Source organism: Tetrao urogallus, assembly GCF_951394365.1.
Source record: "Tetrao urogallus genome assembly, chromosome: 3".
Lineage (NCBI taxonomy): Eukaryota > Metazoa > Chordata > Aves > Galliformes > Phasianidae > Tetrao > Tetrao urogallus.
Genome location: NC_136815.1, coordinates 1,921,147 through 1,941,357, shown reverse-complemented (window position 1 = coordinate 1,941,357; position 20,211 = coordinate 1,921,147). Strand labels below are relative to the sequence as shown.

Sequence of the window (20,211 nt, the reverse complement as noted above, 5' to 3'; positions counted from 1 at the left end):
TATTAGGAGGAAATTCTTTATTCAGAGGGTGGTGAGTCATGGGCACAGGATACTCGGAGAAGTTGTGGATTCTCAGTCTCTGGAGGTGTTCAAGGCCAGGTTGGGCAGCCTGATCTGCAGGGTGGAAACCGTTCCCACAGCAGGGAGTTTGGAACTAGATGAACTTTAAGATCCCTTCCAACCCCAGGCATTCTATGATTCTCAGGCTGTGTGATGTGAGGGAGGAGCAACATGTTGGTTTCCAAAGGGGGCATGACAATACCTCACTTTCAGCTTAAGAACATCTGCTTAAGCAGCGAAGTGAATTCCCACCTTGCTGCTGAGCTGTGAAATTTCCCCATGGCAGCAAGCCCAGAGGGAGGATCCAGGAGCAGAAATGTACCATGCTTCTGGATCCGAGCTCCCCCTAGGCCTACTGGTTAGCAAATGAACAAATCTGCTCTTTTGCCTGAGTGAGCATGACAAGAGAATTATCTTGCTCACAAAGTAATGCTGTAGCTTCCAGCAGGACCTGGTCTGAAACAGAGCATCGCATGAATTTTGCATGCATTCCTCTGTCAACAATCAAGTGATTATCAAACATGGCTCTGCAGGCAGACCCCCAGGCAACTGGGCCTTTGTGCAAGTACAGGAGAAACAAAAAGCAAAACTTGCTTGCTGTAAATTCTGAGACTTTTTTACTATGGGGTATCAGCTCCTGAGATCAACTTCACAGGCAAAGGGAGGCAGCAAAACATGCATCTTTTTGATGGTGGTGCAAGCTACCAAGTAATTTTCTTTCTTACTTTTCCAGCTGCTGGCTGTCATTAGAGGGAGGTCTTCTCTATGCCTTCGTGGGACCTGCTGCTGCTGTTGTTTTGGTATTTGAGCTTGTCTGAAATCTTTTTTTTTTTTCTCTTTGTATTATTATTATTATTATTATTATTATTATTATTATTATTAATTTTATAAGACTTCCCTCATTCTTTCAACCCAAGAGTGTTCCTTTCTCTTTCTACTGTTGTTTTTAATAACTTTATCCTTCAGGAAGAAAACACAGAGTATTAGAAGCCAGCAATTTGGGATGGGTTTAAGTCTAAAGTGCAGTGTACCTCAGCAACCAGCCTTTTACCTCTGACCTCTCTGGAGTTCCCTAGACATCTGAATAAAGCTTTAGCTTTTTATCGGCCTGTCTGGATGGAAGTGCAGAATGGTGGTGGAAAATTATGACATTATCTCCTTCAGAATCTACTGTTAGTGGCTGCTCTAAGACCAAGTAGGGTCTCCACTGACAGCATTTATTCTTAATTTGTCCCAGATGTCCATGAAATCTGAGTAGCTTCCTTGCTCTCAAGTGAAATGGAAGTCTTTGAAAAACAGTGCTGAGGGGATCCTTTACGGCTCCAAAAACATCAAGTTTGCTTCTTGTTCAGAGAAATGGTGTGGTTCAAGTAGGCATTCATTAACTCTGTCCCACTGTCCTCCTGTCCCCTATCCCTTGGCTCTAACCCAAAACCAAAACCTGTCTCAGTCAGTTACTATCTGAGTTGAAGGTGTCACTGAAGTGATGACAGACCTTTCATCAAGCTTCCCTGCTGTTGAAGCCTCACTGATCATGAGAAATCTTGACTGTCAGGGTTCAAAGACTTTGTAAACTGCTGGTCCCTTTAGGAAATCCCTTCTTCACCAATTGCAGACACATTTAATGACACTTGTAGACCCATCTAAGTATAAGTCTGTTTTTTTCTCTTCAACCCAATGTTTTATCCAGTGGAGGAGCTGTTTGGTCTTGTCTCATGTGCCCTGGAGAATCCCATAGGAATGGAATTGTCGACATTTGCAGTTTCTTTTTTGGATCTGTTTTTTGTTTCAGGCAGTGCTGAGGGGGATAACTGCCCTGTAGCAGGAGCAGGCTTACAGGAGAATAGCTACACAAAACTTCTTGCTGCCTCTATTCTTACTGCTGTCACTGCACATCAAGCCACCATGGTGTCATCATGACGTCAAAGAAACAAGTCATCGGTTGCCCCTCTTCTACAATAAAGCAAAGCTTTTCTCTCTTACAGTCTTTCTTTAGCGTTGATATAACACATAGCTGAGCCTTTGGATAGCCATCAGCAAAGAGTGGGAATATGCAGATGTACATTAGATTTCTGTAGGCATGCAGTAGTCGGATTTTGTTCAGTAATGTTGCTGATGGGCTTAGAGTCTTCCTTATTGCTGGAATAACTGACAGCAGCATTAAGTGGCTTAGTGTTTTCAGATGAACTACCTCTGCTCAGCAACATAATAACAGATAGCTCTGGCTCAGTGGCTAGGGTGTTCAATAGACAGCGGTGATTAGGAGGGAGTGAACTATTGTGCCTGAAGAAAGAGCAGTCAGTCTCCTGCCTGTTTTGCTTTTGTTGTGCCAACAACAAGGGAAGTAATCCTTCAGCTTTTCCTACCCTGCTTCCATTTGGCATCTCTGTTTTCACTCATCATCAAAGGTGGAATTGGAGATAAACTTACAGTGAGGTCAACACCTGCAGATGCTCGTTCATATAGAAGGTTTTAGGAAGTGGTGAGTCATCTCTGGAGGTGTCTGTCTCTTTTCATTGCCTAGAGAAGGCGACTGTACATCTCATTTATACTACCTGACTCATTGCTAGCTAAATGAGAAGCAAGTGATGCCCAAGAGAGGTATGAGGTAATGTACCTATATCCTGAGGAACTTGGGGAAGAGGAGGAGAAATAAGCATTGAGCACTTTTTTGTAAATGGAAACCCGAGCTGACAAAATTCACATTATGGCTTTGTAGCAGAGCATAGGGTGAAATACACAGTTCTCAAGTATGCACTGTGTATGAGACCAGACAGTTGTCTCTTTTGTGCATGCTTTGTCCTGATTTCAGATTGGCCATGCCAGATATGGAGGGTCACCTTGGCTCCATATGAGGACAGTGAGGCTCTCACAAGGCTGTGTGAGGGATATGCAGCTGTACTACTACTCAGGACAGCATTGCTCCAGATAATACACCTGCTCTTGTGCAGGGATCACAGAACAAGATGGGACCTGGCTCTGCACCTGAGCTAAGCAGCTCTTTCTCACCTGAAACTCTGAGGAATATGATACCTTGACACCCAAATGACTTCACACAAAGCTGTCTTGGCTCCAGCTGGGTTTATTGTCTATGCTTTTAACTTTAAGAATCACAGGACATTTAAATTCAGGGCTGCTGCAGGTGGTTTTACACTTCTAACTCAGGTGAGACACCCTGATGATACACAGGTTGAAAGCCTGTTGCAGAGATGCAATTACAGAGCTACAATTCTTCATCTCTCCTGCCATAAATGAATGAGGATGAACACTGTTGTGCCAAACCCTAGTAGGTATGCAGCCTGCAATACTTCAACCTCATATTGTACTTTAAAGAAGAGGACATCATATGCTCAGAAGCATCAAGCATTGAGGAAAGACATGAGTTGCAAGTGTGCTCACAAGTATGCACTTAACTGGGGTTTGTTTTCTTGCTGATCCTTAGCCAAGTTACTGCGTGTGACTTGCCAGCACTGTGTCTATAGAACAAAACAAGGGTGTGCTCTAGAAATGGACTGACAGCTGTGGAAAGTATTCCACTCACCCAACAGCTGATACAAAAGAAAATAACTGCTATTTGGGAGCTCTTCCATTTGCTGCTAGCTGTAGACTCCACATCAGAAAGCTGGGTCGTGTCCTGATGAAATCAGCAGAGCAAACTCAGAAGGGTTGTTCAGTCTTGAGAATGATTTTGGCATCTAGATGAAGGCTTAGTGTGAGCAGAAATGTCTTTCCCATGGGCTGTGTGTTCTTTGGTGGTTTGATGGTAGGAGTAGATAATCTACTAAAATGGTCTTTTTCAACTTCAGTAGTTCTATGATTCTATTAGTTGTTCATTAGGACTACTTCTCAAGGGTGTTCTAAACTCACCCAGGCTCTTACCTAACATCTAATGGTGCATCTATCTGAATTTGACCTGAATTGTTTCCTTGCAAGCACAATGTCCGAAAGAGCATCTAGTACCTCGTCCTACCAACACCAGCTGTTTCACTGGCAACAAAACCAGGAGAATGTCACTTTTTTCCACCATCAGCACTGTGCCCCTAGGAAGAGGTGATGCTTGTGTATCACTTAAGTGGTTATGTTCAGAGGTTGCTGAGGTTTGCATGGGGTTTGTAAAACTGATGCAGCTGGCAGTGGTGAATGGAATAAAAATGGAGCACTGAGGAGTTCAACATCTCTTTGAAAGACCTTAGCTCTGCACAGCTTGTATTTCTCTGTGAATTTTATACCTGACTGATACAGACATCTGTGCTCTTGCCCTAACAAAGCAGAACGAAGGGCTGTGTGAAGTTGCTTTGCCTACTAATTTCTTGGAAATGGATAGATGGCTAATCCATGAGCTGTGCAATCTGCAGTCTTTCTCAAGATATCCTACCATAGCAGCTGATATTTCTGCTTACTCAAGTGGCTCTCCACCTCTTAATTCTGAGAGCAGCAGTGGTGCTTCACTGATCAGGAATGACGACTATCCATCTGGAGCATACCACGCTATCCTATTAGTGCTGCTGCTTTTGGACCACAGATTCTAAAAAAACACTTCTGAAATTGTGTCATGCCACTTCTCTCCCCTGCATTGGCCACTTTCAGTTTGTATTATCCTGAAAAAATATTTTTATGCTTTGAGTTTGGCTCACTCTTGAGCATACATTTGACCTGATCTAGCTGCAGATGTAACTGTTAATTGCAGGGGAGTTAGACTATCACTAAAGGTGACCTTTAAGGGTCCCATCCAACTCAAATGATTCTGTAATTTTATGAGGCCTGCAGCATTTTGAGCACTTTACAGCCCTGTTGTGGCCCTTGCAGACCTCTCTGAGCTGCTGCCAGCTGCATTCTGCTTTCCTGAACTCAGATTGATGCCCAGGGGAGGTGGGTTGGTAAGGGGATAAAAGGGGCGGTGGCCTGCAGAAATGTGACTGTCACCCAGCTTTGGGAAGAAAAAAGGGCTCAGCTTGCCCTTTTGTTCCTTCTGTACTGCTGAGTGTGATCTGCTCCACCTGAGAACAAAACTGTGTGTTGTTTTTCTTTCAACAGGTGAACATGGTTATTGGCATTCTGGTTTTTAACAAACTTGTATCCAAAGATGGAATAACAGATAAGAAACTGAAGGAACGGGCAGGGTATGCCTTATCAATACATCTAAGTAAAGAATAAAAACAAAAAACAACAACAAAAAAAAAACAAGGTTGTGGTCAATAACCAGGTGAGAAATACGGACAGAGAGATTGGAGATGGAAACAAGCAAAAGCAGTTTTAAACAAAATGGAACAAACAAACAAAGAAATCCATGGATTAATATTTCTGCCTTGTTATTCAGTGCAGAGTCCAAAAACAAAACAACAAAACAAGAAAAAGTACTTTGCTGATAAAGGGAGAGACTGAATTCAGCTCTTTGTTAAAAAGGCTTCATCCCAAACTGACATATTCTTCCAAAATATGGGACAAAGACAGTGATTCTTTTCACTAACTTCAGGAGAATTAGTTGGATCAGAGAGGGATGTGTCATTGCTGAGTTTGGCACGTGGCATGGGCTGTGTGACAGCAGGGTTGCATCTAGCAGCTGGCAGATGGCTGAGGAATGGCAAAGGTAAACAGTGCTTTGAAGGAAAGGGTTTTGAAGGTGTGCAAGTGAACAGATCAGTATATGAGTGGTCAGTAGAGGGTTTCTCTTCTGCAAGAAGAAATTCTGTTACCTCCTGAAATTCTCTATCTTTTCCACAGTCACCACTCAAACCTCCATCCCTGAAGCCCAGGTCTGGTGCTAAGTGGTTTACTCTGTAGTGTAATAGAAGAGTTTGTTCCACAGCTCTTGACAGTAGCCAGTATGGCAGCAACCACACAAGGCCCTCCATTGGCTTACCTCCAAACTACTGACAATGCAGCTATTTAGTGATGACATCAAAACTGAGAGCAGAAGCAAGCTCTTATCTAGCCAGAGAAGAAGGAACAAGAGAAGGCTCACATTTAATCTACAGTGTTGACCTGGCCAAATGGTATGATTCCTTGGTACAGTGAGGAAGGAATCTTGATGCCTAAGTAAGATATTTATTACAAGAGGAAAATTAAGTCCTTTTGGGTGATCAGAGGTATGTGTTATTGCTGGGTTAAATATGTATGTGAGTAAGTGACCTTAGTGCATTGCTTTAAGCAACCACTAGCAAGGAAATGCTTTATTCTGGCTGATGCCTTTTTTACAAAGAGAACTCAAGAAAATACCTTAACTGCAGGGAGAGTCCACAGAAAGGTAATTACACTGGAAAGTCAATGCTGAAATAAATCATTTATTGGATTAGCAGAGCAGCGAGCTGCTGCTTATCAGTCTGTCCCTCTTTAAGCTAAACTGCACACAGAAGGATCTTATTTAATACCTATCAGCTGGTTATTGATCATACTCACAGTTATACTTTGACAACAAAGCCAACAAAGCGGAAAAAAAAAAAAAAGAAAAAAGTCCTTTTTCTGATGTTCTTTGTTTTTTCTTTCTTTTCTCTTTTTTCCCCCCTTTCATGTCCGTGTGTGTGTGTGCAGCACTTTTAAGCCTTCTCTGTGCTAAGTGATTTTGTTCTCCTTTCCAAGTGCACCCGCTGAGATTGGGGGGATGCTTTTGGGATCCCCAATGCTCCCTCCCTCTAGCTAGCCGCTTCTGGCCTGGGCTTGGGAACCGTGTTGGAGGGTAGATCTGAAGATAATCAGACTGAGTCATGGCCTCGGACATGTTTGGATCTGTGGAGATGGTATAAAGAAACGTTGTGTTTCCTTTAGCAGAGGCAAGAAGTATGGTTCAGTGTTGGAAAAAAAAAAAAAAAAAAAGGGAAATCCTCCCAAAAAAGGAGGGGAAATTGACCTGTTGAATGAGGAGCCCAGCACATATTCCACAGATTGATTGTCATTAATAAAGTAGTGTTAGCAGCTTCTGCAAAATAATATCTGAGACACAATAAGTTTTGCCCTATAGTTAACAGAGGAAATCATTGTGATTACTGATGTCATGAAACTTTGACTTTCTAAAGGCATTTGTCAGAAATATCTTTATACATATATCAGAAAATGAGGCTACGGAAAGGTAGATGTTGCATGAAGAGCTTGCACATTGCACATGGATGCCACAAATCCTTTCTAAGCAAATATCCTGTGCTAGAGATGGGGAGAAAACCCTGCAAGAGGTTCTCAGCAAATACTTGCTTGCAGTGCTCCAGTATTTCCCCATCCTCCTTCTGGAGGAGGTTGACCATCCTCCTTCTGCAGGCAGCGGCACCAATAGCATTTTTAGTCTTTGTTGACATGAGTGCTACTAAAAGCAAATGTTTTCATGCTGGATGCAGGGACCTTTAAAATGAATTCTAAATTTATTCAGCCAACGTTTATTCCAGAAGCATTTGTGTGCTTATGCAGTCAGGGAAGACGAATGAGACTATAGGGTGTATTCACAAAGGCTAATTTTAGCCTGCTGAGTTTAATCTCCCCAGGCTTCCTTTGTAGCCATTGGAAAGAGACAGGAGCGTTGTTTAGTTTTCCCAACTTGTCCCTTAGAGGAGCTTTACTTCTTTTATCCGTCTGCTGATTGACTTGATAAAGTTTTCTCCAACACCTTGTGAAACATTCTCTGTGTGTGCTGCTGGGTATGACAGAGTTGGATGGTTAGTGCCAAGACAAATAATTGGGAAGATAATCACTATATTAAAATAGGGACAGATTTGGATTGCCCTTCATCTGGAAGCGTTTCATGTTGGAAAAACGAGCTGTGCGTGGTGGTAAAGCACTGTTCAGTATCTAGTAGCAAAGTCCAGGCTCCACAGTACACACCTGATAAGTCCGTGAGTTGTTCGTGGATATTTAAGAGGAAGAAAAAGCTAAATTAAATGAATGCATTATTCACTGTGGTAGTTCCATTAGCTACCCTATCATACATACATGCACCAATATAAACCTAGCATGGAAATTCAATATATTAACAACCTCAAACCCCAAAGTGGAACGAATTTGAATACAAATGTACCCACATCTGTGCTTACTGCTTACAACTTTCTGCATAAATGCACCCAACAGCAATTACAGTTGTGTGTTATAGTGGTCTTTTGGCTGGTTCTTTGTGATTCAGTGTCATTCATGTTTCTCTGGTACAGTTTTCCATCAAATTCCTTAAATCAATCTATTTTCTTTTTGCTGCCTATCTCTGCCTCTCTCTGTCTCTCTGCTTATCTGTTCTTTGTGGCTTATAGGTCTGGGGATGGACCGTGTTTTTTTTAAGGGTCATGCACTTAATGCCTCTCAAGACCCACTTTATCTTTAGTTCAGCCATTGTCCTCACTGGATTTACACCATTTTGCCTGGAAGATAGGAATTTATTGACACAGGAACTAATTTTCTCTGTGTCTCAAGGCTGAAAGTTGCTGTGAGACATCTTAGTTATGAGTCCTTATTTTGGAAGGCAGTGATGGCTTCTGTCACTGTAACTAATTCAAAGACAATGAATAGCCATTAAATTAAGCTCAATGACCACTAGGAACACTGATAATGCTGTGTTGGTGTTCATAGGTGTTTTCTTTTTGCAGTGAGACTGCACACAAAGCCATAAATATTAGGAAACCATCAGCTAAGTTTCCTAATCTCTCTCCCAGCTGTAAAAACCCAAGATCTTGGACTTCCAAACATCATCAGCTTCACTGCCATCACTAAGGAATGATAGACATGCTACCATCACTGATGCTTCTCTGACGTCAGGCACTGTGTGTAGGTCTGTAGGATGCTTTGCAATCTCCTGCCCATTTTGTATGCCAGATATGATGTGGGTAGCATGGATCTGTGCAAACAAGGAAGCGAGTGAGAAGCAGTAAATTCTGGAAAGAAAAGGGGCCAGTCATCAGCTTCTGTGGCTTCTGAGCTCCCAAGTAACAGCTGGCTGTTCATACGTATAAACATCTAAAAACTGTGGACATACCCTTCCCTAAGTCCTCAACACATTATGTACCAGCAGCCCACGACAGCTTGTCTCTATGGCTGATCTCCTCCAGAAACAGGGAGCAACCTACATGAACAAGTCTCAGGGTTCATCCCAAAGATATTTTCAGCTCCAAAACAAGATTTGAGAGAAGAAATATCTTAAAAGTAGTCAGTGTGTCCACTTTCCTGAGTTTAAAACTCATAGGGCTTCTCCAAGAGCAAATTGATGATCTGGCAAAACACCCTTAATTTCAAGGACATATGCAGCTGTTGTTTGTGCATGCTCTTAGTCATAGATGAAGCCACCAAAGAGTACCTTATCTCCTGGTGTTGTCAGCTGCCAAAAAGAAAAATGTTTTTTACAAAAAGGATGGTAAGACACTGGCACAGGTTGCCCAGAGGGATGGATGTCATGTCCCAAGAGAGATTCAGAGTTAAGCTGGACAGAGCTCTGGGCAACCTGATCTAGCTGTAGGTGTCCCTGTTCATTGCAGGGGAATTGGACTAGATGGCCTTCAAAGGTCCCTTTCAACTTAAATGAACAAATGATTCTATGTTATGGGTGTCTCCACTGAGGTGAGGACTTGCACACAAGGGCCACTGGAGGAAACATGTTATCCTTTGGGAAACAAGCTAAGTAGTCCCCACAGCCCTACTTCTTGCCTTCTACTGTACAACCCTGCCACCGTTTTTTGTTTTGGAGCAAAAAGGCCAAGAGGGAAAAGAGCAATTTCTCAAAAAAAAAAAAAAAAACCCAAAAGAAGAAAGTGAAGACTGGGAGAGCAGTACTGGTTTCTCTTCCATGGGTGCCAGAGAGAGACACCCTGAATCTGGTAAAACTTTCACCAACACAGTTCCACCCTCTCCAGCGGCACCAACAATGCCTCCGAGTCATACATTTTCCCATTACCTGCATCTGGAGTGGTACAGATGAGAGAATTTTATTCCTGCCTGTCTTTCATTTTTCTTTTCAAACTGGGTATGGTTGGTTGGTTCCCTTTCTTCTTTCTTTCCTTTGTTCTTTCTTTCTTTTGGCTTCTCTTTCCCTTTCCTTTGTACGTTTGTGTTCATGAGCAAAGTGTTTTGTTTTGTTTCAGTCTTTTGGTTTTAATTGCAGTCAGATGGCAGTGCCCCTTTACGGCATGACGCTCAAATGTTCCAAGTGTGGAGTAGTTTCTTCTGCTGAAGTTTCGGCCACAGCCACCAGTAACGCCATGTTAGTTCCTCTAATTTCAACTTCTTTTCTTTCTTTCTTTCCACTTTCTTTTATTTTTATTATTATTTCCCTCATTCATTTCCCCCCCTCCCTCACCAGTTCCTGTTTGTTTTCTCTCCCCATGTCCCTGCCCACTTTCCTATATCCCCACCTCTCCTTGACCTCATTCTGTGGGCCATGAGTAGTGTAGGGCTTATTCAGTGTCCTTGAAGCAAAAGCTGAGGGGCTGGATCCTCAAAAGCACTCTATGACATGCCTAGATTGAAGCATGTGAGCAGCCCATGGAAGACAAAGGGACTGGGTAGATATTTCTTGCCCCGATTCAATTTAGTTCCTTAAGTTACAGACTTAAAATTCTCATTTCTGTTAATTTTCTAGATAGAATGGGGCTAGTTTACCTTCAGCATATGCTTGAGTTTTTTACTCCAGTGAGACTGCAGAGCACTGACCATGATTTCAGTGAGGTGAAGCATCTATTGGTGTTTGGTGTTTTTCTCTTCTAAACGGCTAGAGTTAAGTTTAATACCTCACAGGGCTGCATTTCTGATTTGATAACTGTTGACTGTCTCTCTTTTGTACCCTTAAAAGCACTTGGAATTAGTTCTCAAAATCTGAAAGTGTTTCATGGCTCTGTGATATGAAAGTCAAATGCTGTTAAATCTCTTCCTAGATGCAACTGGAGTTAGTAAAAAAAAATTAAATTATGAAAATGTCAGGGGTTTGTTCTGCTGGAGAAGTTGTTGCTATTTATATTGTTGGCTTTTCTCCCAAAGGTTAAGGTAGGAGGGAGAGCAATGAGGAAAGATTTGTCTTTCCTCATTCCCTTTCTGAAATTGTGTTATTTACATCCTTTCAAGGTGATGCTATATTTTTATTTTAATGTTTACAGTAATGCCTATAAAATGTGTGCAACAGTTTCATACATTTTCAATTTCTAAAAATCCTGGCTTTAATTAAGCTAATAAAAATATTGGCAGTTGGGAGCCAAATCTCAAAATGCAGAAATGTGAAACAAATCAAAATGTGAGGATTTCTCTCCTTTTATTATTATTATTATTATTATTATTATTATTATTAGTATTTCCTGAAAACAGCTGTTTCTAGAAAATCCAAAGCAGGTTAGGGAAAGATACATATTTCTGAAAAACCATAAATTGTTGTTAGAAAGAAAATTTGCCATCACCTCACTTAAGACATAACAATTTCTATGAGAAGCAAAACCTAAACAAATTCCTATTTATTTATTATTCCCAAACAAAACCTAAAAAAATCCTATTTATTTTTTCACTGCCACACTTGTTCATTTAATACCTTTTGCAACAGTGCCCAGCTGAGATGCTGAGATGGCACTGGTCCAGATGTGCATACCACGAGTCTGGAATTAGCAGGTCACTGCATTTTGGTTTCCTGTGACTGCAGAGGAATGCTAAACCAGCAGAAGCCTTATTATTAAAAAAGTTAACTGCTTTCAGTTCATAGTAAATTCATTTAAAAAGTCAAGCAGTCTCAAATCCTTCTTCCCTATTGCCTGACATTGGTTTTTCGTAAGTCATACATTCTGATTCATCATCAACTTAGAAAAAAAAGGAGATATGAAATCCAGATCTCCTACTTGTCCTGCTTTTCTGATTTAGGTAGTTTGGTAGAGGTTAGAGGACCCATGTAAAAGAATATATATTTTCTTTTTGCAGTAGATAGAATACCTCTAGAGAGTTAATGCCAATACAGCTGAAACATCCCATGCTATTATCCTTGCAAAAGGAGCTATACGTTAATTAGTAAACTCATCTCTCAACTGACCTTTTTTCTCCCCTTCTGAAGTTGAACTGTTCTTCTTCCTCCAAGTCTATCATAAACAAGGTTATCAATAAGGCAAAGCTTTGACTATGCTTCACTTCACGTCACTGCCACCATTCTGCTGGCCTTGACTCAAACCTTGGGCCAGTTTCCCATTCCATTTTGAAATCTCGTACTATAAACTAGATGCAGTGAGGATTCCTAGCTCCTCTCTGATGTTGAATTAGCCATAGTTGATTGGTAGAGAGTAAATCAGGGATGTTCCTGACACATTCCTTCTGAGGCTCCCCATGCACTTTCCCACTCACCTCCCATAGGTTTCATAGACTCATCCCTGAGATAACATGAAGTGAAAGAATATAACTTCTGTCCAATTTCTTGAAAAAATCAGAGAGGTTCTCAGCAGCTCTTCATGATAATATCTGTGTCTAACAGAGAGAAGGGTCAGAGAAAGAATCTGTAACTAAGTGAAAACATGGTAAACCCTGGTGGTAGAGCTGGTAGCAATCGTGACAGAAGAGAAAAAAATACCCATTGGAAATTATGCAATTTCTTGACTAGGGAAATGATAAAAGGAAAATTGTGGATGTCTGTGGCCTGTTAAACATAAGCCAAGCTTGACATCTGTGGGTTAAAATAAAGCTTTCCTTACTGACTTCTTCGGATAATAACCAGGCTGTGCACTGCCACTGGAAGACCCTGTTCCCATCTTTCTTTCCTTTTAGTTGTTACCTGTACAGTAGCCTCAGTCTGTGAAATACTGCCTTATAATTCATTTGTCTTTGCTACTCATGAGCAGTGTTGATCTCAGACAGGAGCACTTCAAGGACATATGATTTCTTTCTATTTGCTCTGAAAGTGGACGGCCCCTGAAGATACCAGGGATTGCTATTGGAAGGAAGGGAGGAAGGAAGGAGGAAGAAGGAAGGAAGGAATGATAGAATTCTTGCCAAACAGTGCATTGCAAATATAGAAACTCAGATTTTGAATATAGGCAAGAGATTGGTTCTATGGCCTTGGCACAGCATATTGGTCTTTCAGGCAATCCATGCAAGGGTCTGTCAAAATCATGGAGCTCTCATAAATTTCATGCATCATCCATCTTACACCATTTGACTGTATCAAATCTCCCATCTAAGGGATTTACATTTTTCCTTGGCTCGAAGCTGTTTCAAGAAGTCTTGGACATTTATATATATATATATTTTTTTTCCAGTATTGTGATTCCATGTGAATCACTTCCATGTGAATCAATATTTTTGTACATGGCTGGTTTTATGAAGGAGGCTGTTCATCAGGAACAGCAGTGTTTGCATAGTTAAATGAATTCAAAATTGAATCCTTAACCTGTAGACAATACTCAGGCCCTATTGGTTCTTGGACTGTCAAATAACTATTTTCCTTATTAAGGATGAACAATCAAGAAGTGTGCCATAGCTACTTCATTTCCTACCTGCCTTCAGAGGCATTTGATCTTCTGTATTCTTAGTCATATTGTGAAGATAACAGTGACTGATAGAAGAGTCATCTTCTGGAGAAAACAGAAATAATGTCTTGTGTTTCTGAACTCCCCATGCATGGTAACAACATGGGGACTCACTTTGTAAGTTGCAGATTTCCTGTCTTAGTTCTAAACACATTGAGTTAAAAGAAGTTTCTCGAAAACTTCTCCAGGATCTGCTTTCTGAGTTACAAAGTTGTTTTTCCTCCTTCTCTTTCTTAAACTTTGTGTACTGGCTGTGCTGTCAGCCTTGAGTAATGAGAAGAATTGATCGCTTACATTTTCATAATGGCCTTTTATATCATTGTTAACACATATTGTGCTCCCTTGCATCTACCGTTGTCAGGGCACAGGCCTTTAGATCTTCATGTAGATCTTTATTTCTAAAAGCCCTTTTTTGCTCTGTCCATTGCTATTCTAACTCCCATCAGTATATCCTGCTGTTTATTTATTTATTATTTATTTATTGCAAAGATGAAGTCTCTTAAGGATGCCAGTTAGATAAAGAACAAAACCACATCTAGTTTTTGTTATATTGATCAGAGGCCATCACCAGCTCTCTGCCAGAGCTGGGTTTAGAGGTTAAGTCTTTGCTGAGCTGGATAAAGCTGTGGAAAACTTTAATGCGTGGCCATGTTATTACATAGCCTTGTAAATATACTTGGCTACAACATGCCATGACATGACCATAACCCAAAATAATGCACTTTCTCTGCAATGCAGCAGTGACACAGTGTGGTAGGGTAGAAAAATGTAATATTACAGCAGTACTGCTGAGTAATGTTGTCATATGGTGGTCATCAGGCAATAAGCCAGCATTATGCTTCCATAGTGCAATGTAATGATATCCCCTTGATATTTGTCACTCACAATTAGAACTGTCATGTATGCAATCAATAAATCAGGATAAATCAGTAGGATAAATGTCTTCTTCATCTGCCAGCTAAAAGGACTGGCCCTTTGTCTCAGGCAATAAAAATCTTGGATTAATTGATCATAGATAACCCATAATGAAGAGCTGTTAAGTAATCAGAGTGTTGTTACACAATAAATCATCACTTCATCTCACAGCATGTGGCACTATAACATGATGCTTCTTAGGTCCTGTAAATTTTTATTGTACCTTCTAAGGATGCCTCCTACAAAGAAGCAAACAGAAAAGTGGCAAAAGTATGAGTTCTGCTATGTATTCAGCTCACAGAAGTGGAATTAAGTACAAATCACAAGAAACCCATTTATCTTTCCCTTAGTTTTCTTTAGAAATTTCAATCCTGATATGAAATTTTTAATGGAACCTTTTTTTATTATTATTATTTTTTAATTTAATATTTCAAAATCTAAGCCAAGCTCTGAAAGTTAAATTAGAGTAAGTTATAGTGCTATGACCCATTGCCATCTGTTGCCTGAGAATAAAGTTTTATGCATTAAATGTCAAGGAACATTTCACTAACATTTGTAAGGGAAGAATATTGTTAAGAAAGTATCTGCAAGATGAATCACAGAGAAGACAGAAAGTCAGACTGTAATCTTAGGTGATGTAAGACAGAAGCTGACTCAGTTGAAAAAATTCTGATTTACACCAACTGAATATCTGTCATAATATTGTTGCCATCACTGAGTTGGAAGTGTGAAGAGGGCAGTGCTGGTATTAAGTTTGCTTATGTTGGAAGCCATGATGAAGTCCACCTCAGTGTGGAACCCAGAATGTAGGGCTGGAAAAGACTCATTGAGACCAGCGTAAAAACAGCAGGGGCTCTGAAGGGTTCCCTTCATAGTTAAGGAATAATTGCATCCATGTTGCTGGTAGCATCTTCAATCTTGAAACCCAATGCGATTATAGATCTCTGGTTCAGGCACATATGTAGGGATCAAATCCACTCTCAGGTATGGTTGGCAGGTGCACTAAAGTCACATCTAGAGCAGCTGTTATGGAGCAAACCTCATCTTTTCATTTAGCTTTTTTGCACCTTTGGCTTTTACTGCACTTACTGCTTTGCCTATTTTATTAATGCACTGTTGCAAATGAAAGCTATGAGAGATTTCAGTTACTTCCGTATAATGAGACACATTTCAGTGGGTTAGGAGAGAAGTGGAATTAAATCATCTGCTTGGCAGTTGTTTGGTTGAGACTTGTCTTTGGCTGCTAGTTCCTTTTTTTTTAATAATGCATTAAAATTATAGTTCCTATCAGACATAAAAGTTTAGTTTATCCTATATAAAATTATATCTACATTATATCGTGGCCCTTATCTTAGAAGGAAGCCTCATAATGCTTAGTTTAGTTGAAAACAGCCTATGCCATTTAATTGCTCCTGTAGGGAAATCACATTGATTAAAAGGAGCACATCTGAACCTGAACAGTTTGTAGAAATATCTGCAATCAAAGCATCATTATGATTTCAAAAATAACCTGTTGCTCCAGTATGTGGTCATTACAGCAGAACAGATGTAACAGTCCTTGAAAGACCCTGTAACTGAAGCCGTGACATTATGTCCTGATGCTCATGTCCATGTCCAAGCTCCAACTTTGCTCAGGTAGAACTCTCACTGAGGTTCATGAGAGTGATACCTGGATAACCAGCAAGTAAACATTAAAATCTTGATCACATATCAGAAAATGGTAAGCAAGCTCCATGTACCTACTGTAAACTGTGTGTCACAATACACGTCCTGTAATTTGTTGTGTTGCCTGTATATATTTGTTAGTAAATAGGCTGAGGTTTTCTACTCAGGAAATCCTGAAGTTCAACTTGTTATCTGCTTGGTGCATAGGCCGACTTCTGTTTGTTTGGTATAAGACCACAAAGAAATTCTCCTGATACTCTTGCTGCACCGAACATATATGACAATAGGTGGCCTAGAATCTCCATAACTTGCTGTTAAAGTTATTTTGGTGAGATAGCTGAGTGGCTGAATCATCCATGGAAACAAAGCTGCTTTCTCATTTGTAAAGCCATTAGTCATAAAAAAAGGTGGATGTTCACATGGCAGTACTAACCTTGCAGAAAGTTTTCTCTCTTGTGCATTAACAATTGCAAAATCTCGAAGGATTTTAACCCAGCATTTCCCCCCAAGAACTATTATTTCCAACCCTTGCTAAAGGTAGAAGCAACTGCAGGTTTTTTTCATTTTTTCAGATTTTTTCATCTGCATTCAGATAAGGAGATCACACAAGAAAACGAAAAGATTCAGAGTTATCTGAGTTACATTTCCTGATGTTCACAGATGTAGAATTGTAGGGACCGTCAGCTACAGAGAAAGGGAGTAACAGCAAAATGCCATTCTTCACATCAGCTCAATGCTTGTCTGTTTTAGTTACTTGAAACTGTGACACGTCCCCACTTGTTGGTGTCTTCCATGTGCTGTGGAAGTCCAAGTGTCTGTAGCCTGAGTACTGACAGCCATCGTGACAAACCAGCCTCTGCTGCAACTGTTCCCCTTCCCCCTGGCAACCTACAGTGACTGTATTTTGTCTCCTCTCCTTGGGAAATGTCATCATTGTGGTCTAGTGACATAGAGTGGGAAGGGCATGAGGGGAGGAGTGAGGTATCTGCATCCTTCCTCCCCACCTCAAGTTTTATGCATGACTGCACCATTGGCTAGTAGTCCCTCCCATGGAAATGTGTGTCACCTGTTTTGGTAGTGTGAGTGTGCAAAGCATCTTCCTGCTTCCCTGTGGCTGGGACTCAGAAGACACCTAGCACAAGTATGCATTTGCTGGAGAAGTCTTCTGAAGCCCCATGGGATCAGGAGGCTGAATTAGCATCCCACATGGGATCAAATGGGGCTGAAGTGGGGCTGAATTCTCTTTTCCTCTCCCTTAACAGGGCATCCCTTTGGAGCTCCTGTGTGGTCCTGCCACTCCTGGCTCTCACCTGGATGTCTGCAGTTCTGGCAATCACAGATCGGCGGTCAGCGCTCTTCCAGATCCTTTTTGCTGTCTTCGACTCATTGGAAGGCTTTGTCATTGTGATGGTCCATTGTATCCTTAGGAGGGAGGTGAGCACAATGACATTTTCTCTTTTATATAACCAACGTACTTACAATAGAAAATATCTGAAAAAAAGGCTAATCAGCCTGGTAACTTTTCTAATCCTACGAGATTTTGCATTCCTGTAGGCAGTGACCAAATAAGTGACCATGCTGTTATCAGCCAAAAGATGGAACGCAAGCGAGAACGAATCAGTGGTTGCTATGCTGAGTGTACTGTGGAATGTAATTTGGAGGACATTCTTAACCTACCATTTCATCCAACTGAGATATCAGTCTTGGCTTGTTGAACATTAATGTTTCTAGAATGTTTACACGCCTCCAAATATGGAATCTTAAGGAAATCAAATTTTCTTATTTGATTTTGAGAAAGGCAACTTGCACCAAGGTTAACAGAATGTTTATATGTTGGCAAATAGCACCTAGATATTCGAGCTAGAAAGTAATGTGAGTAATAATCAACTGAGGAAATTGAGTAAATTTTCTCCAGCCTCCCTGTGGAGACTTAAAATGGTTAAGTATATCAGGGAAGAAAAGGAATAATTTTTTATGAATAACAGAGACAGGGAGCCTTTTTTTTATTATTCTCAGTATTCATTTTATCTTCTTACAGCTCCTTTAAATCAAGTAAAACAAATTAATTCTTTATGTCAGACCAGTGAAATCAATGGAACTATACTACCAACTTGGCTGAGGTTGCTTTGACTAATTGCATTATGACTATGAGCCTGCATCTTACTCCCATTTTAGTTACTTCCATTTTTTTCTTCTTCATTCATTTCAGTGAGTCTTGGATCAGATGTATATTTCAGCTGATATAGGATTGTAATCAGACATTGTAGACACAAATAGAATGATTTATGTAATAGCATCCATCATAAAAGTAGCGTGAACTATCAAAGCTATATTTGTTGTTGTTGCTGTCAAAAGAGTTTGATTTGTTTTGGTACTTCTGTCTGATTCTGACTTGTGAAAATCCATTTGCTCCTTCCCGCAGGTTCAGGATGCTGTGAAGTGCCGAGTAGTAGACCGCCAGGAAGAGGGCAATGGAGACTCTGGGGGGTCATTTCAGAACGGACATGCTCAACTAATGGTAGGGAAAACCACTATCTAGTCTATTATTAAGAGACCTATGGGCATTTTTAACACTTAACTGATAAACAAAGGGCTCTGTCCACCATACATTTTGCAATAAACACTCCTTTTTCCTTTAAACCTGCACTTGAACAAAAATAGCACCAACTCTTTCATAGAGGTCCTCTCTCTTTTCATCATAACATTCAGGGGCTAGAACTTACACACGAAGTTTTGCATCCATTTTGGCAAGATCACTCTTTTTCCAGAAAACTCAAAGGGAAAATATACCTCTTCAGTCTCCCAGATCTTTTCATCTCCATCATACAGCCTCATTCTAGCTGGAGCTGAGATGCAGCAGTTTAATTGATTTAAGCACAGTGTTTTGGATCATAGTCATTATTATAAAGATGCTTTTTCAAGCATATTTGTTTACATTGCTTCAGTGAGAATAAAGCTTAAGCACTGTAAACCTCAGTCCTTTTGTGTAAATCCTTTACAAACAATCTAGATAAGACAGTAGGATAATAAACTGTGAGGAATCATCTTACATCTGCTCTGGTGTTATGATGTAGATTCTACAAGAAACATTTGATTTCTGACATTGGAGTAACAACATCTGGACAATCACTTTCAGGATGTGAAGAAAACATCCAGTTAGTATTAGACCTATATCACAACCTCATGAATTTCCGGCAGTCACTCCTATCCTAAACTAAGTAGCTTCTGCTTGGATATGAGGTCTAATTTCAAAAGCCCAATCTTTAGGTCAAGACATCAAGGCATTTAGTATCCTATCACATATCATAAATGTTTGTTAAAACACCTGCATTTTTTTCCTATTTAAATGCATAGTCTTCAGGTTTTCAGACTTCTTTCTATGCCTTTTAATGTGTAGTTAGAAAGTCCCTTGTTTGCCTCATACATCTTCTCCTTCAATAACAGACAATAATATCCTTCAATAAATTAACACACTGAGTTATTTTATTCTCCTTCTGTAAGACATCAAATTATTTCTATACTTTTCTATATGCCCTTCAAACTCAGTATCATTTAAAATTGTGGACACTGAATTTGTTATTCTGTTGTTACCATCCCAAGAACTATGTTCTGAAGTGTCAGATTTTTGTCCCTTTATACAATTCTCTGCTTTCATTTATCAGCCACCTTGCAAAATTCTACAAGTTTTTAGCTTTTTTGTTTCTGTACTATAGTTTGACACGTTGAGAAGTAGCAAGCTTACAGTCACTTTCTTCATATCCAAGCACAAAGAACTCCCAAATCCAGACATGAATGATGGCTCACTACTGATATTTTAGAGGGGTACACTGTTATTTTACAGTGACTGAATTGTGTTGTAACCAAAGAATCATAGAATCCCAGAATCATTACGACTGGAAAAGTCCTACTGCCCACCAGTCTCCAATACTGCCATGTTCCTAAGTATCTCATCTCCACGTTTCTTGAACACTTCCAGGACAGTGGCTCAAACACTTCCCTGGGCAGTCTGTTCCAGTGCCTGACCACTCTTTCAGAGAAGTAGGCTTTTTTCTAAAATCAAAACTAATGCACCTTGAGGCCATTCCCTCTCATTCTGTCACTTTTATCCAGTAGAAGAGACTGACCCCTATCT

At 40.3% G+C, this 20,211-nt stretch overlaps 1 protein-coding gene across 1 annotated transcript in view; it reads left to right on the top strand.

Moving 5' to 3' along the window:
• ADGRB1 (adhesion G protein-coupled receptor B1) overlaps positions 1-20,211 on the top strand; it is a gene marked incomplete at both ends in the record, with an annotated part of 200,316 nt that overhangs the window by 158,336 nt on the left and 21,769 nt on the right. The window contains 5 exons of the mRNA XM_079533020.1: positions 794-860; positions 5,095-5,180; positions 10,118-10,216; positions 17,342-17,513; positions 18,502-18,597. Coding sequence (XP_079389146.1) covers positions 794-860; positions 5,095-5,180; positions 10,118-10,216; positions 17,342-17,513; positions 18,502-18,597 — 520 coding nt within the window. The remainder of the gene's footprint in view (positions 1-793; positions 861-5,094; positions 5,181-10,117; positions 10,217-17,341; positions 17,514-18,501; positions 18,598-20,211) is intronic.